Raw genomic sequence first — 17,979 nt, 5'->3', positions numbered from 1 at the left:
TGATTTGGGGCCAACCTTTCCTGTTCTCCCATGACTCACCACCCAGACATGCAGAGGCATGGAGCCTGCCCTTGCGGGGGGTGGGGGGGCGGGGGCGGAATCTGTAGTTTGTTTTCACAATTAAAAACCATGAAAAAGTTGCAGATCAACACTACATGTCTGAAATAATCACAAACCCACAGTGCGGTCCTAATCCGTGACTAGGGCTCCTAGGCACTATGGCAGTGGTCACCAACCGGTCGATCGCAATTGACTGATCAGTCCTAGGGGGTCTCCCAGTCGATCATAATCTCCAGCAGCGCAATGTGGCTACCGCTAAGGCAGACTCCCTGCCTACCCCGGCCCCATGCTACTTCTGCAGCCCGGGGGCAGGGGTCTTCCTCTGCACGCTGCTCCTGCCTGCAGGCACCGGCCCAGCAGCTTCCATTGGCTGGGAGAGCTGTGGGAACGGTGCTTGCAGAGAGGAGCAGTGTGCGGAGCCACGAGGCCCCCCACCCAGGGGTCACAGAGGCATGTTGGCCCCTTCTGGGAGCTGCCAGAGGTAAGCACTGTCCAGTGGAAAACCACACTCCAATCCCCATCCCTGAGCCTCTTCTCAGAATTAGCACCCTGAACACCCTCCTGCACCTCAACTCCCTGCCCCAGCCCTGACCCTCCTTCCAGAGCTAGCACCCCGTACCCACTCCTGCACCCCAACCCCCTGCCCCAGCCCTGACCCCCCTCCCAGAGCCAGCACCTTGTAGTGCACACAACACTCCGTGCCCCCTCCTGCACCTCCCAACATTCTGCTACAGCCCGGAGCCCCCTCCTGTATCCAAACTCCCTCCTTGAGCTTGCACCTTTACCCCCTCCTGCACCCCTCACCCCCTGCCCCAGGTTCAGTCCAGAGCCCCTCCCACACTGCGAACCCCTCGGCCCCAGTCCGGTGAAAGTGAGTGAGGATGGGGGAGAGCGAGCGATGGGGAGGGGGGATGGAGTGAGCAGGGCAGGGCTTTGGGGAAGAGGCAGGGTAAATCCTGGGTTGCCATTAGATTCAAAAAGTGATCTTGGGCGTAAAACAGTTGGAGACCACTGCACTATGTGGATGCAGCTACCACATCATGGAGGGCTGGAGCCAGCGGCCTGAATGAGGAGACTTCATTTTGAACTTGCTTCACTTCCCTCGTCTCTTGTCTGATGCTCTTAGTGCTGGGAGGCAGCATTGTCTAGTGGGTAGAGCACAGGCCTCTTTATGTAGGTTTGTACTTCGGAGGTTCCTGCAGAATGGGGGACACTGTACTCAAAGCAAACATCTTCGGGGGCTGGGTCAGTCCTGTTCCTGGGTTTGTATGTGTGTCTTGGGAGACTCGGGATATATCTCTCTGCACTTAGTTCCCTCTAATAGGAAACCTGCAGGCCTGGATCAGCCAAAGGACTTGTTTCTCCTTGGTCTCCTACGCAGGGAAAGTCACTCTGATTGAAGAAATGAAACTTGCAAGTGATTAGCAGGCCAGTTAAAATGGCTGTTGTGTGAGGGCTAGTTCTGTGTATGGAGCTGGGTCCATGTGACTGGCTTAACAACTAGACAGCAGTAGCTGAGACCCTCGTTGCTGGTGAGAGATGGCAGCATCCCCGTAGCCTCCTGAGCTAGTGAGCTCTGTAATAGTGCAGTCCTGCAGTGGGCAGTGTACGTTGGCTTCCGTTTATGGAGCCAGATGATTTTGGACAAGGTCCAGGAGGCAATTACCGGGTTAATACAATAATGATGCCCTGGGAGGCAGCCTGTCTGCCAGGGGAAAATAAAACCATCCGACATTCATAACACTGACTCTGAGCATGGCCTCTGAAACACTCCTCCATCATGCAGGGCCAGATCATACTGGGTGTAACTCCAGGGACGGCAGTACATTTACCTCAGGTTTGAATTTGGGCCATGACATGTCAGTTATTTCATTGATTCCCAAACCCCAGGAGGACAGAAAACAGGCTGATGCCTGGTACATGCCAAAGTGAGGCAGCCACCCCTCTGATTGATCCTGCCCCAGGCAGATGTGTGTGGGGAATCCAAATGTGGGCCAGGTGCATTGGCAGCAGTGAGGGGGGCAGGATTAGCTGTACTGCCAGTCCCCCAAATGCTACCCCCTTTCATGGATTCATGTCCCAGGTAAGCCCCCCTCCTTTCTATAAACAGTATTTCCATAGATGCCTGGGATCTGGAAGCCCATCCTGGCGGGGTGTCCCCCTGCTCTTGGGATATGCTCTGGGCAGAAGGTCCCAGAGAGCCAGGCTGTGCCCCTCTCCTCATTTATGCCACCCTGGAGGCCCTCAAATTGCTCACAGGCCTCAGCCTCTTCTGGCCTTGGCGCTGTCCCAGCATGCATGTCCTAGAACCTGCGTGAGCAGGGAGGTTCTACCTCCCATGGGGCTCATCAGCCTCTGGCGGGACAGGCAAGCTGGAATAGGCTCCCCACCCCTCCTGCTCAGGGCAGCCATGCTCCTCCAGCCAGGCAGCAGTGGCTGGAGCTGGAATAGGGGACTTGGCTTGGGAGAGGAATTCTTACTTCTTCAACAGTATTTTGAAGAAACAACAAATTCATAGCCAGTCAGGTCCTTGCACCCTGCTCCCTCCCTCCTTCCCAATAACCTTCTTCCCCTCCTCAGGAGTGTGCATCACAGTGTGGGAAGGAAGCATGGTCTTTTTGGCTCTGGAGTGGGACACCTGGGCTCCATTCCTGGCTCTGCCACAGATCCGCTGTGTGACCTTGGACAAGTCACTTAAACTCTTGTCTCCCCATCTGAAGAATGGGGTGATCCTTCCCCACTGTGAGGATAAAATCCTTTAATATTTGTGAGGGGATGAGAGGTAGGGGCGATAATCTCCTGTGGGGGCTGCCTTGTTGCATTCACTTCTTATAGGCCTAGGAGGCATCAGCCATTGTAGGAAGAAAAACAATCTATGAAAGGTGGAGGGAGGGGAGTACCAACATACACTCATGAAGAAAGTATCAAGGTTCAACTCCGGTGCATTGATCCTTTCAACGGGGATAGTGAAATGCATCAGTATGAATCTTATGACAGGAAAACCAAACCCTATTCTGTCTTTGGGTTTAAATTGCGATCCTTCCTAACGTGAATCAATAGACTTGTGGGCCAAATTAACTGATTATTGGAAGCAGCTACACAAATTGCGCACCACGTTGGAGATGATTTAACAGCTTGGAGACTGCTCCAGGTGGTGGTCAGGGGTGGGGCTGGGGCACCTGAACAGACAATTGCCTGGACAACAAATTGAGTAATAACACCTTCCCTTTATCATTGGATCTCAAAGCACTTCACAAGCCTTTATTAAGCCTCCCCTTACCCCACTGAAGTACGTAAATAATACCGAGCTCTTCTTTAGCACTTTTCATCAGTAGATCTCAAAGTGCTTTATAAAGGGGGAAACTGAGGCACGGGGAAGTGAAGTAATTTGCTCAGGGTCACCCAGCAGCCAGCTGACAGATATGGGACTAGAACGCAGGTCTCCTGAGTCCCAGTGCTCTATCCCTGAGGCCATACTCCTCTGAGATGTTCTGCTAATTTTATCAATGTGAAGATGGAGGCAAAGTCACTTGCGTGACGTTTATAGCAATGTAGCGGCACAGCAGGGAATAGAACCTCAAAGTCCTTATTCCCTGTCTTCTAAGCACTGTAAGACATGACACCATGTAATGATGCTGTGCATGGTCACCCCCTTTGTGCCCTTCCTCCCCCTCCTCTTCACTATATTCTAAATTCTGCTACCAAGATTCTTATCCCCCTCCCCCAATCATCTCATTCCTACACCCCTTTCTCAGGTCTCATCTACACTAGAAAATTAGATTGACCCAGCTGTATCGCTCGGAATGTGAAAAATCCACATCCATGAGCACTGGAGTTAAGCCGAATTAAGTCCCCGTGAGATGGGTTTACTATAGTAGCTGGTGAGCTCCTCCTGTTGCTGAAGCACTACAATGGTGGTAGTGTTTTAACTGTAAATGTAGCCTCAGATACTTTTACTGGCTTCCATTCTCCTTCATGTTCAAAGCTCAGCACAACTATTCCCTCTTGTTCCTATCTATACATCAACTCTTCTCTCCTCCTCCTTCGTCTTGCTATTCCTTTACCTAGTCCCAACTTCACTTCTCCTTTCCCGCTGCTCCTCATGCTTAAAGCAGCATCTCTATTGGGGGCCTGATCCAAAGCCCATTAAATGATTCTTCCTGACTTCAGAGTGGTAGCCGTGTTAGTCTGTATCCGCAAAAAGAACGAGGAATGCTTGGGCACCTTAGAAACTAACACATTTATTTGAGCATGAGCTTTCATGGGCTAAAACCCACTTCATCAGACGCATGCAGTGGAAAACTCTGCCAACTCTGTCCACATATCTATTCAAGGGACACCACCATAGGACCTAATCACATCAGCCACGCTATCAGAGGCTTGTTCACCTAAACATCTACCAATGTGATATATGCCATCATGTGCCAGAAATGTCCCTCTGCCATGTACATTGGCCAAACCGGACAGTCTCTACGCAAAAGAATAAATGGACACAAATCAGACATCAAGAATTATAACATTCAGAAACCAGTCAGAGAACACTTCAACCTCCCTGGTCACTCAGTTACAGGCCTCAAAGTTGCAATACTCCAACAAAAAAACTTCAAAAACAGACTCCAACAAGAAACTGCAGGATTGGAATTAATTTGCAAACTGAACACCATTAAATTAGGCTTGAATAAAGACTGGGAGTGGATGGGTCATTACACAAAGTAAAAACTATTTCCCCATGCTTGTTTTTCCCCGCTACTGTTACTCACACCTTCTTGTCAACTGTTGGAAATGCATCCTGATTATCACTACAAAAGTTTTTTTTTCTCTTGCTGATGATAGCCCACCTTAATTGATTACTCTCATTACAGTTGGTATGGCAACACCCATTTTTTCATGTTCTCTGTGTGTATATGTATATTCTTACTGTATTTTCCACTGCATGTATCCGATGAAGTAGGTTTTAGCCCATGAAAGCTTATGCTCAAATACATTTGTTAGTCTCTAAGGTGCCACAAGTACTCCTCATTCTTTTCACTGACTTCAATTGACTTGGGATGAAGGCCTTAATGAGGTGATGTGGTCTGGTGGATTGAGCATGGAACTGGGCCTGTGGGCCAAGAACTCACTCTTAATCCAGCTCTGTCACTGATTTACTGAGTGACCTTGGGCAAGTCACTTCATCGCTCTGTGCCTCAGTTTCTCTGTCTATAAAATGAGGATGATGATACTTTGCTGCCTCCTGGGATGGCTGTAGAGGGTAATGTTTGTATGGCCTTGGGAATCATAAAGTGATAGACATGGTAAGTACAAGTATTGACACTTGTCAGTGGGGCATTCCATGTACTCAGGGAAACTTTGTGGCTGGAATCACATCCTACTTAGCTTGTTGTGCTTTACTGCCTTGTGCCTCCAGATTCTAAACTCGTTGGATGTGACTGCACTTAAGGTTTTAATGCCAATGTACTTGTGTCATAGCATTCCCTCTCAGATCTGAACCTTAGAGTTCAGAAAATGAGATACTAGCACCTGAATCCTCTAAGCTTAATTACCAGCTTAGATCTGATAGCACTGCCACCACCCAAAAATATAGTGTTTTGGGGCACTCTGACCTCCCCAACCTTCCCTGGGGACCCCAAGAACCCAGATCCCTTGGGTTCTTAAAACAAGGAGAAATAAACCATTCCCCCACCTTTCCCCCTCCCAGAATTTCCCTCCCTGGGCTATTCTGAGAGATACTGATCCAACCTCTTAAATTACCATACAGAGAAGCCTCTCCCCTTCCACAAAGAGGCAAACAGATTCAAGGAAAACAGAGAGAGATTCTATCTCTTCCCCCTCCCGTCTCCCCACCCGTCCTGGTGAGTTATCCGAATCCCCTGGAATAAAACAAGGGAAACAAGAAAAAAAAATCAATCAGGTTCTCTAAAAAGAAATCTTTTAATAAAAGAAAGGAAAAAGTAAAGAATGATCTTTGTAACTTCAAGATGTAAATATTACAGGGTCCTATAGCTTACAGACACCAGAAAGAGACTTTCCCCCCAGTACCAATACAAATCAAAATATTCCCAGCAACTACACATATAAACGTTAACCAGCCAGATCCACAATTGCAAATAGAGTAAAACAGTCAAAAAGCCTAAACCGCCTGTTTTTACTTACTATTTGAAAAGAAACTTAGAGAGCCTGTAGTAATGTCTGCTCTCTCTCAGACCCTCCGAGAGAAGAACACACAACGGACAAAGAACACACACAAAAGCTTCCCTCCACCCAAATTTAAAGGTATCTTGTCTTCTGATTGGTCTTCTGGTCAGGTGTCCAGTTCCCTGCTTGTAACCCTTTACAGGTAGAAGAAACGTTAACCCTTAACAATCTGTTTATGACAACTTTAGTTACCATGTCTGAACATTCTACATGCGTCTGTTCCGGGACAGAGCCCTAGGTATATCACAAACCTTTGTGGCCAGGGACGTGGAGTGTCTAGACTAGCACATTCACATGTGTTAACTCGTGTTAAATGTCAGCCCAGTTAACTTGATATTAAAACTCCAGTGTAGGCAAATTTCTGAGGCAGAGGCTTTGGACTCAGATGCATTCTCCCTACTGTATGGGGTGCATGCAGCACTTCTAGTTCTATGTAACAGTGTTGTTACAGCTAAGGTTTGAGTGGTTGGCAGCTAAATAGCTTTAACCATTATAGATATGGGATTGGCTGTCATGCTTGAAGCTGCTGTAGGGTTATACTATAAACTGTCCAGTTTTTACATATAAAACCAAACAAGAGGTGACTTTGCAGACGTACTGTCAGATTCCAGTGCTGCCGAATAGCCCCACAGCTGGGCATGCTCCGTGCTGGTCAGATTCCCGTTATCCTTGATGCCCTGCTGTAATCTGCAGCTATTCAGCTTTGTGCTGTGAACTTGTCAGATCTCATCAGCGAATCAGACTGGGTGCTTTGATGGGTGGCCTCCAGGGAATTGCTGAGGAGCTGCAAGAAGTGGTATTGGTGACTTCCTTGGAGGTGCTCCTTCCTCTGGAGTCAGAGCTGACCTGCTTATAAAGACCTCTTTTTGCTGGAGGAGGAGAATTAACCGTACTATGCTCTGTCTTAACTCCAGCTCTGCTTGTCCCATTCTTCTCCTTTTCCATTTGAATGCATGATTGTTCTTCACTCCCAGCCCTGAGGTATTGGGTAATGCTTCTATGCGCTGTTAATCAGCTGCCCTCCTTCACCCCAGTGGTGATCAATCACCAAGCATCCCTTTCCATCCTTGCAAGAACGCTGTGGTGTAATTTGATGTCTGTGAAGTGCCCAGAGATGGCCAAGAGAGCCCTGTATTTCCTGTCTGTTTCTTGCATGCAATTGCCCTTACCTCTAGGAAGGTTCTCTGTGCACAGCAAGAGGTGAAGAGGGTGGAGAATGACATGTCATGAGTTGAGTGCTCCTGCATCCATCAGGACTTTACATCAAAACCTTGCTAGCTGACAATGGCTAGGCTGCAAACTGGCTTGATTCACTATTAACTCCCGAGGCCTTTTTGGCTTGTTCACCCTGTGCTACGTGCCACAAAACCCAGATGACAAGGAGGCCGGGAGCATCTCTTCCCTTTGCCTGTACAACATCTAGCACAATTGGGTCTTGGCTTGATTGGGGTCCCTTTGCCAATGCAATGCAAATAATGGTCATCACTTTTGCCTTTTGCTATGACTACAGTGAAATGCAGTTGACTCACTATGTGTAGTACTGGCGTGTGTGAGCTGTAATTTCCTTCCCAGTGCTAAATTGATCCCCTGCCTGCTAGTCTAACTGATTCTCCCTTATTTCTTCTGCAGAAGCGACAGATTTTGGTAACGGTCATAGAAATCTGCTTGCCATTGCTATTTGCTGCAATCCTCATTGTGCTCCGCCACCGAGTGCATTCGATCAGTCACCCCAATGCCACCATCTACCCCAGCAAGTCAGTAGATGAGCTGCCATGGTTTTTCCATCACCGGAAACTTAACCCCTGGGAGCTGGTTTATGTCCCCTCCAACATCACTGCTGTGAAGAGCATCGCGGAGGTGGTGGAAAAGGCGTTGCACATCAATATCAAAGGTTAGAATGGGCTGGGGGTTCCTGGAGGGGAGGGAGGTCTTTTAAGTGTAGAAACCAGTGTGTACATGTATGTGGGCATGCGTTTCACATGGCCTTATTCAGAAAAGCACTTAAGCACGTTTTGCTTCGCTGAAGAGAGATTGGGATTATTTTAAGTGCTTTTAAAGCTAAGCACCTGCTTAAGTGCTTTGCTAAATTGAGATCTGTGGGGAGGCTGCTTTAAGTGACCTGGATTCAGCTTCAGAAGGGAATGGATATTTCTCTAAGTTAATCATTTCTAGGGACCAGGGTTCAAAATCTGATGTAGGCACCAGGTGACAGTGATGTGGCTGCCTTCATCTTGAGCTGAGCCTTCTGCCATTGCAATTAAAGTAGTCACTTAAAAATCAGACTTCTGTCTGGAAATTTTCCCCTCCTGTCAAAGTAGTACCTGAGAGAGACTAACATAGAGGTGAGCAAACTACAGCCTGTGGGACCCTCCTGCCCAGTCCCTGAGCTCCTGGCCCGGGAGGCTAGCCCCCGGCCCTTCCCCTGCTGATCCCCTTCCCCGCAGCCTCAGCTCACTGTGCTGCCGGCGGGGCTGCGAGCTCTTGCCGGGCCTGACCCAGTGCTCTGTGCTGCGCAGTGGCGGGGCTGGCTCCAGCCAGACGGCACAGCTGCCTGTCTTGCTGCTCTGTGTGGCCTGGCTGTAGCGCCGCCAGCCACCGGTGCTCCAGGCAGCACAGTAAGGGGGCAGGGATGGGGAGAAGTGGGATAGAGGGCAGAGGATTTCAGGGTGGTGGTCAGGGGGCGGGAGTGTGGGTAGGGGTCAGGGCGGTCAGAGGGTGGGGAGCAGGGGGCTGAGGTCCTGGGGGGGCAGTGAGGAAGAAGAGGGGGGTTGAATCGGGGCAGAAGTCCTGAGTGGACAGTCAGGAATAAGAGGAGGGGTTGGATGGGGTGGCGGGAGGCAGTCAGATGCAGTGTTCCAGGGACAGTCAGGGGACAGGGAGGGAGGGAAGGATGGGGCAGGGATCCCAGGGGGCCTGTCAGGGAACAGGGGGGAATGGATTGGGTAGGAGTCCCAAGGGGGCCGTCAGAGGGAGAGATGCAGGGGGGCCAAATGGGGGTGGGGGCCAGGCCTCATCTTGCTGGTTGGGGAGGCACAGCCTCCCTTAAACGACCCTCCATACATTTTCGGAAACCTGATGTTGCCCACCCCTGGGCTAACAGAACGAGATTAGAAAAACTAGCAATGTCCTTTATGCTGTTTGTTTGTTTTGTGCATTTGACAGCTCTTTATCTAGTCAGTTTTGCTGGTTTCCTTCTGTTAGGGAGAGCCAGGTGAAAAAAATTTCTGTTGGAAAATGCTGATTCAGCTAAATGGAAATGTTTTGCGGGAATATTTCACTTTTGTCAAAATTTTCAATGAGAAATTATGGAACTGCTTCATTTTCACTCGTTTGTTCTGTTGTGAAATGTTCTGACCTTATTGGAATATTTTTTCTGTTGTCATTTTGAATGTTTCTGAAATATTTTGGAAGTTTCATTTAGTGGAACATTTCTTTTTTTCATTCCAATTTGGAAAATAAGCGAACGTTGGCATTTCCCATGGAATGGAAATTCCCTTTTCCATCAGCTCTAATGATCTGTATCTCCCTGTAGTTTGCATGAGTCTTTCACCCAGCACTGGAGAGAAAAAGCTTTACAAATAGGGAAATGGGGTTTTGCAACCATAGGAATTGTCAAGGCGATTTGAGGCTGGATCCCCAAAATAGCTTTTTAACTCACTTTTCATATTGCTTAGGCTTCCAAGTTGGCAGGATCCCTTTAGCAGTATAAACTCGATAGGATCGATACCAGACCTTCCACCTTAGCCAACATTTGATTTGTTCTGGTTTTGAGTTAGTTTAATGCCAGTAAAAGGTGCCAGATTCCACCCAGGCGAGTTAAGTCCTCTGGGTAGCTGCACACTAGCTACAGCTTGGCAGCAGCAGTGCAAGGTTCCCCATGCCCTACCCTGGCTGAGCCGTGTTGGAGGGGAGCCCCTCTAGCTCTAGAAGAGCTGTCCCAGACCAGAATTGCATTGTCATGTGACGGGTTTGGTGAGCCGGCTTTGGGGAGGGTCCTGACATTGCTGGCCACAAAAGGTGGAGCGGAGTTGGGAGAATGGTTTGTGGGAGGCGTGTACAGGCCTTGCCTAAGAAGAGTCTGAGTCTGGCTGGGCTTCCACATGCATAAATCAAACTCTCCCATTGTTTTTCCTTTAAGGATTAGGGGCGGGGTGAGCTTCCTCTCTTGTGAAAGGTGAAGAACATAACCCCTTCGTACCAGGAGCTGGCACTCCTGGCATGGGTGGGGACAGGGCATTATACTGGGAATTGCCTTCAAGTGGGAGACAGAGCCAATGTCGCTGATCAAAGCAGAGCTCTGATGAAATCATCCCGCCACCCGCCATGCTCCCCAGGCAGCCTGTCGGACTGAAACCCAAAAGCCGTTGGCTTGGAAACGTCCCAGTGCACCCCTTTGTGGCCGTGGAGCCCACCGCATCACAGGCGGCTCACTGCATTGATTTCCCTCCTCTGCAGCCCAAGGGTTTCCCTCGGAGAGGGAGTTTGAGGACTACGTGAAGTTTGATAACCGCTCGGGTAATGTGCTGGCCGCCCTTGTTTTCAAACACTGCTTCAATCAGAGCAAGGACCCCTTGCCGCTGCAGGTAAGTGAATCTGCAGGCCAGGCCCTTTCAGAAGTGGGTGTCCTCCCCCGTCACAAAGGCCAGCACTCTGAGGAGCTGTGTGGTGACCCCCATGGCTCCCCAACGTGACATGAGAGAGAGGACATCCCAGTTACGATGTTACTGTACACCAAGCAGCTCTCGCTTCAATGTGGAGCTAGCTCCAGAAGCTATGAGCACAGAGAATGCCATGAGCATTTCCTAGTGCCACGGTGGTAGAGGAGAGTACCGAGGTTGCTATAGTGATGGGGGCCATCAAAGTATCCAGATACCTATATGAGAGACAGCACCTCCCTGACACAGCATCCCCAATGCTAAATGCAGGGTGGGAGGACTGGTATTCCTTCACCTGTCCAGGCCAGAGACAGCAGCCCTGTTGTGATGCTTTTGGGGGAAGACCTCCTAATGGTCCTTTGGGGTGCTCCAAGATGCACCTCCCTTTTCTCCTCTCAAACTGGTGCTCTCTCTCAGGCTCTGATTCTCCGTTGCCTTCTCCACAATCCCCTAATTTTTTTCTGACTCCAATGCCCCTCTTGTTCTGTTGCCTTGTAGGTTAATTATCAGCTGCGCTTCAAATACAGCCCTAGGAATGCCCCTCGGAGTGAGCAGACAGGCCTGAACCCCAACCTTGACCGTGACTGGCACACCAGCTACCTGTTCCCACTTTTCCAGTTACCGGGCCCCAGAGAAGCCAAGTTCCCAGATGGAGGGACGCCAGGTGAGCAGGATATCTCTGGGGTTCATAGATTCCAAAGCCAGAAGGGACCATTGTGATCATCTAGGCTGAACTGCACAGCACGGGCCAGAGACCTGCCCCAAAACAATTCCCAGAGCTGAGCTTTTAGAAAAACATCCCGTGTTCATTTCAAAAGTGTCAGTGCTGGAGAATCATCCACAACACTTGGTAAATTGCTCCAGTGGTTAATTACCTTCATTGTTAACAATTTACAGCTTATTTCCTCTCTGAGTTTGTCTAGCTTCAACTTCCAGCCATTGAATCATGCTAGAGTTTTTTCTGCTGGACTGAAGCACTATTATCAAATATTTGTTCCTCATGTAGGCACTTAGAGACTGTGATCAAGTCACCCCTTAACCTTCTCTTTGTTAAGCTAAATGGCTCAAGAAGCTCCATCTATCACTATAAGGTAGGTTTTCTAATCCTTTAATAATTCTCATGGCTCTTCTCTGACCCCTCTCCAATTTATTAACATCCTTCTTGAACTGTGGGCCCCAGAACTGGACACAGGATTCCAACCGTGGTCGCTCTCGGGTCTGCTGGGTCCTAACCCAGTGCCTTAGTCCAACTATTCTCCTTCCTCTTGTAGTAAATCCGTGGAGCACACCTGCTGGCAGCCTGTGCAGGTGGGAGTGCTGGCATCACTGGTGCTCAGTTAAAACTTTGGGGCAGAGATGCCGCCATGCACTGCAATAGCTGAAATCTATCCAAGGAACAGTCCAAATAAAACATAGGCCCTACAGTATGGTGCCGTATGCACTGTGTTATACATGGAACAATGAGGATGATCAGTCCCAGGGCTAATTATGCTGCTGCTTCTCCTGCTCCACCAAACAGCCTCTGAAGGCCACATCCTTTCCTAGCATATGCAGCATTACCCCTCGTTGCCATTTCTGTACGTCTGTTTAGAGCAGGGGTGGGCAAACTTTTTGGCCTGAGGACCACATCTGGGAATAGATATTTATAGTGGGCCATGAATTCTCACAAAATTGGAGTTGGGGTGCGGGAGGGGTGGAGGGTCTGGCTGGGGGTGCGGGCTGTGGGGTGGGGCTGGGGATGAGGAATTTGGAGTATAGGAAGGTGACCTGGGATGGGACCGAGGGGATCAGAGCTGCGGCAGGGGGTTGGGGTGCAGGGGAAGGCTCAGGGGTGCAGACTTCGGGCGCCGCTTACCTCAAGCAGCTCCCAGAAGCAGCGGCATGTTCCTTCTCTGGCTCCAGCATGGCTAGGTGGCTCTGCACACTTTCCCGTCCACAGCAACACCTGTGCAGCTCCTATTGGAGCGCTGGAGGGGGCCATTAGAGCGGGGCCATTGGAGCATCCTCTGACCCTGCTCCCCAGTTGAAGCGCTGCAGGGGGGCCATGCCGTGGCTTCTGGGAGCTGTGCTCAACCCTGCTTCCTGGCTGAAGCGCTGGAGCAGGGCCATGAAGCTGCTTCCACAACCCGTGTGGAGCAGCCCCTGACCCTGCTCTCCGGCTGGAGTGCTGGAGCAGGGCAAGCCCTGCTCCCCAGTGGGAGCTCAAAGGCCAGATTAAAATGGTTGGCAGGTCAGGTTCAGCCTGTGGGCCGTAGTTTGCCCACTCCTGGTTTAGAGTGTAAGCTCCTTGGGGCAGGTTCTGTGTGTGTTTGTACAGCGCCTGGCACCATCAGGTCCTGTTCCCTGTCTGGGCCCCCAGTCGTTATGCTAATACAAATAATACAGTGCACATCCATTTGCCAGCGGGAAGCATTCACCTCTCAAGGCAGCCGGCTGCCCCGTTCCTGTGGTGCCTCTCACTTGTCACTCTGTGTTTTCTCACAGGTTACATCCGGGAAGGGTTTCTGGCCGTGCAGCATGCCGTTGACAGAGCCATTATGCAATACCATGCCAACACCTCTGCCACCCACCTGCTGGAGGGGTTCACCGTGGTTGTCCAGCGCTTCCCCTACCCACCATACGTCAATGACCTCTTCCTCCTGGCCATCCAGAACCAGCTGCCCCTGCTGCTCATGCTGAGCTTCACCTACACCTCGCTCAACATCGTCCGCGCCGTTGTGCACGAGAAGGAGAAAAAGTTAAAGGTAAATGCTAGGCAGATGGCCAGGACACCGTTGACTTCCTGACAGGCTGAGCTGCCGCTGCCGCAGTGACACCATGTGCTATTGCCAGAGTGCTCTAGTCTAGGGGAGATCAGGACCATGGCTTCCAAGACAGGATGGCACTTGAGTGGTCACCTGCTGTTCTTCTTCGAGTGATTGCTCATATCCATTCCAGTTAGGTGTGTGCGCCACGCGTGCACATTCGTCGGAAAACTTTTACCCTAGCAACTCAGTGGGCCGGCAGGTCGCCCCCTAGAGTGGCGCCATCATGGCGCTTGATATATACCCCTGCCGGCCCACCCGCTCCTCAGTTCCTTCTTACCGCCCGTGTCGGTCGTTGGAACAGTGGAGCGCGGCTTAGCTGACCTCCACTTCCCTAGCTACTCGTAGTTCTCGTATATAGTTATGCAGTTATAATCCTTTTATATATATATTTGTATAGTTATACGTTTTTTCTTTGCTAACATAGTTAGTTTAGTAATTGTTAGCGGGGTTCAGGAAGTAGCCCCTTCCATGATCCCGGTGCCGGAGCCCATGCACGGCTCACCGGGTTTTAAAATGGGCTCGGCCTGCCAGAAGCCGATGCCGAAGGGAGATCCACACGACTCCTGTTTGAAGTGCCTGAGGGAATCGCACTTGACAGCTAAGTGCCCCATTTGCAAGGCTTTTAAGCCGAGAACAAAAAGGAGCGGGACTTTCACTTACCCCTCCACCTTTGGCACCGAGCGATGATCAAGCGGCTGGCAGAAGCGCCTCCTCGGCACCGGACCCCGCCGGTACTGCCAAGGCCTTTCGGCACCAGCCGTCGCCGGCACCGAAGTCGACTCGGCACCGCTCCCTTCCTCCGAGGTCGAGAGAGCCTACAATTCCTGCTGGTGCCTGACGGCTCCCCGGCACGCGCCGTGGTTGAGCCCCCTGCTCCTGCTGCTTCCGTGCCACCTGCATTGCAGCCAGAGAGCTCGTCTAAGTCGGATTGCCCGACACCGACACCTGCAGAGGCACCGATGACATCGGCACCGTCGATCCCGGTCCCACAAGGGCCGTAGAATCCGGTGCCTGACGGCTCCCCGGCACGCGCCGTGGTTGAGCTACTGCTCCTGCTGCTTCTGTGCCAACGGCACCGCAGCCAGAGAGCTCGTCTAAGTCGGATCGCCTGGCACCGACACCTGCTGCGGCACCGACGACGTCGGCACCGTCGATCCCGGTCCCACAAGGGCCGTAGAATCCGGTGCCTGACGGCTCCCCGGCACGCGCCGTGGTTGAGCTACTGCTCCTGCTGCTTCTGTGCCAACGGCACCGCAGCCAGAGAGCTCGTCTAAGTCGGATCGCCTGGCACCGACACCTGCTGCGGCACCGACGACGTCGGCACCGTCGATCCCGGTCCCACAAGGGCCGTAGAATCCGGTGCCTGACGGCTCCCCGGCCCGCGCCGTGGTTGAGCTACTGCTCCTGCTGCTTCCGTGCCAATGGCACCGCAGCCAGAGAGCTCGTCTAAGTCGGATCGCCCAGCACCGACACCTGTTGCGGCACCGACGACGTCGGCACCGTCGATCCCGGTCCCACAAGGGCCGTAGAATCCGGTGCCTGACGGCTCCCCGGCACGCGCCGTGGTTGAGCTACTGCTCCTGCTGCTTCCGTGCCAACGGCACCGCAGCCAGAGAGCTCGTCTAAGTCGGATTGCCCAGCACCGACACCTACCGAAGCTCTGACGACCTCGGTACCGTCGATCCCGGTCCCACGAGGGCCGTCGAATCCGGTGCCTGACAGCTCCCCAGTATGCACTGTGGTTGAGCCTGCTGTTCCCTCCACGCCGGAGACATTACCAACGGCGAGGGATCTCATTGCCATGACAGAGTCGATGCTGCCTGACCCCGGCACCGCCGGTGCGGGTAATACAGTCTCTTCATGTGACCGTCCTCTGTCAGCACAGCAGAGCGGCACCGTTCATGATCACGGTCCCGCAGACACTCCAGATCCTGTCAGCACGCCCGACACCACTTGCAGTCCCGGTGCTGTTTTCCTCATCGGTACTGGTCGCACTCGCTGCACCGGTCGGTATCCCGTTCGCCGACCCGCTATCGGCACCGTTCCGACTCCCGGCACCGCGACAGGTACCTTGACTCCTGTAGCCTCTCCCCGAGCCTCGAGATCTCGGTCGACCTCCAGGCACCATTCTGGTTGCGGGTCTGGATCTCGTTTCAGGTACCGGTACGCCTCCCGGTGCCGGTTCCCGGTGCCGAGTTGGGCAAGGTCCGATAGAGTCAGAGACTCTGCCTGTGCCTTCTTTTAGTACCTCCATGGCCATCTGGACACGCATCCGTGTCATCCCACATGCGCAGATCTTATGCTCAGGACCACGATTCTGATACGATGGCCAGCGGGCGCCAGCCCCGAAACCGAAAGAGGCTTGGCGAATGAACCTGTTTGGCCGCCAGGTGTACTCTGCAGAAGCCCTGCAGCTCTGGGTAGCAAAGCAACAAGCCTTGCTTAGCTGCGATAATTATAGCACCTGGGTGAAGGTAGTTTAGTTTATGGAGTTTCTCCCTCAAAACTCCCGCCAAGAGTTCGCTGCCGTCTTGGAGGACGGGGGAAAAAAGGTACCCAGAGCGTCCCTCCAGGCCTCGTTGGACGCAGCAGACTCTGCAGCCAAGACTCTGGCCTTTGGTGTCGCCATGAGGTGCATCTCATGGCTTCAGGTTTCAAACCTCCGGCCGGAGCTGCAGTATGCCATTCAGGATTTACCCTTTGTTGGTAAAGGCCTTTCGCGGCAAAGACAGCCCCAGGCTGCCAAGCCTGATGGACAATAGGGTCCTAATGCGCTCTCTCAGCATGCATATGCCAGCGACCAAACGCAGGCCTTTCTGTCCCCAGCCGCCATACTCTGTGCCTAGCCAGAGACAGGACTTTGGCAAACGGCGAGGCCAAGGTGGTCGCAGACGAACGTCAGGACCGCTAAAGAGCCAAGGTCAAGGTCCCTCGCAATTACCACTGGGACCAAAGACGAACCTTCCAAGGTGCGCCTGAGGGCGGTGTACCAGTCACAGGCCGGGATCCCAATCCCGCTTTCTCCTGGCGTTGCCCCAGTTAATTTCAGATCGCTGGATCCTGCGCACGGTGGAGCATAGGTACCACCTCTAATTTGTTCCAGCCCTGTCCCCCTTCAGGGACCCCTCTCACGAGCAATTCCTCGTACAAGAGGTGCAGACGCCGATGGACGAAAGGGGCAAGGGGTTTTGCTCCCGTTATGCCCTAGTCCCCCACTCAAACGCAGGTCTCAGACCTTCCTAGTCCTGCACGGACTCAACCGGTTTAGGATAAGGTTGAAGTTCCGCACGGTATCCCTGGGAACCATTATTCCATCCTTGCCTCCTGGGGGCTACTATGCCGCCCTGGATATTAAGGACGCGTACTTTCGCAACGCCATCTTCCCTCCGCACAGGAGATACCTCCGCTTTCTAGCCAACTGTCAGTACTTCTGGTTTACGGCCATAGTCGCCGCCTACCTTCGCTGATGTCGGATATGCGTTTTTCCGTATCTGGACGATTCGCTTATCCGAGGAGACTCTGAGACACAAACCACTCAGCGCGTGGGCATCGTCACAGTCTTATTCACAGGTCAAGGCCTGATGATTACTATAGAGCAATCCACTCTGGTTCCCACGCAGAGGTTGGACTTCCTAGGGGCTATCCTGGTCTCCTACCTAGCCGGAGCCTGCTTATCACAACTGCGGTTTTAGGCGATGGCAACAATCATCTGAGGTCTGCAGGCTTTCCCAATGACCTCGGCTCGTACTTGTCTCAGTCTCCTGGGTCCATGGTTGCCCGCAAGTTTGTAACCAAACACGCCAAGCTCCGCCTCTGTCCTCTCCAAGTCCGGCTCACCTCGGCGTACCACCCGGACAGGGAGCCAATGGTCATGGTAGTCACCGTTCCCTCGAGCACCTTAGGCTCCCTAGAGTGGTGGCTAACTCCCTCCCTGGTGTGGGCAGGGATGCGGTTTCATCCGCCCCAGCCCTCACTGCCCCTGACGACGGACGCGTCATCTCTCTGCTCAAGTGCTCATGGTCACCTCCGAGCTTAAGGCCTTTGGTCTTCTCGGGAGCTGGCATTCCACATCAATGCCCCAAAAATGAGAGTAGTCCGCCTGGCGTGCCAGGGGTTCCAGCGGCAGCTGCGAGGCCGTTGTATCTCGGTGTTTACAGCCAACACAGCGGCCATGTGCTTCATAAATATCCAGGGAGGGACATGGTCCTCCCCCCTTTTGTCAGGAGGCCATCCATTTCCGGGACTTTTGCATGGCCCACTCG

General features: G+C 52.2%; 1 protein-coding gene across 1 annotated transcript in view; it reads left to right on the top strand.

Annotated features, from left to right (window-relative positions):
• The window catches only part of ABCA3 (ATP binding cassette subfamily A member 3), an 85,596-nt gene that overhangs the window by 24,829 nt on the left and 42,788 nt on the right, over nt 1-17,979 (top strand). The window contains exons 3-6 of the mRNA XM_050968051.1: nt 7,885-8,146; nt 10,711-10,838; nt 11,409-11,574; nt 13,395-13,654. Of these exons, the coding sequence (XP_050824008.1) occupies nt 7,885-8,146; nt 10,711-10,838; nt 11,409-11,574; nt 13,395-13,654 (816 nt within the window). The remainder of the gene's footprint in view (nt 1-7,884; nt 8,147-10,710; nt 10,839-11,408; nt 11,575-13,394; nt 13,655-17,979) is intronic.

The sequence above is a fragment of the Gopherus flavomarginatus genome, chromosome 9 (genome assembly GCF_025201925.1).
Source record: "Gopherus flavomarginatus isolate rGopFla2 chromosome 9, rGopFla2.mat.asm, whole genome shotgun sequence".
Lineage (NCBI taxonomy): Eukaryota > Metazoa > Chordata > Testudines > Testudinidae > Gopherus > Gopherus flavomarginatus.
Note: the sequence above shows the minus strand (reverse complement) of the source record. Positions and strands in the feature narration are given on the sequence as shown.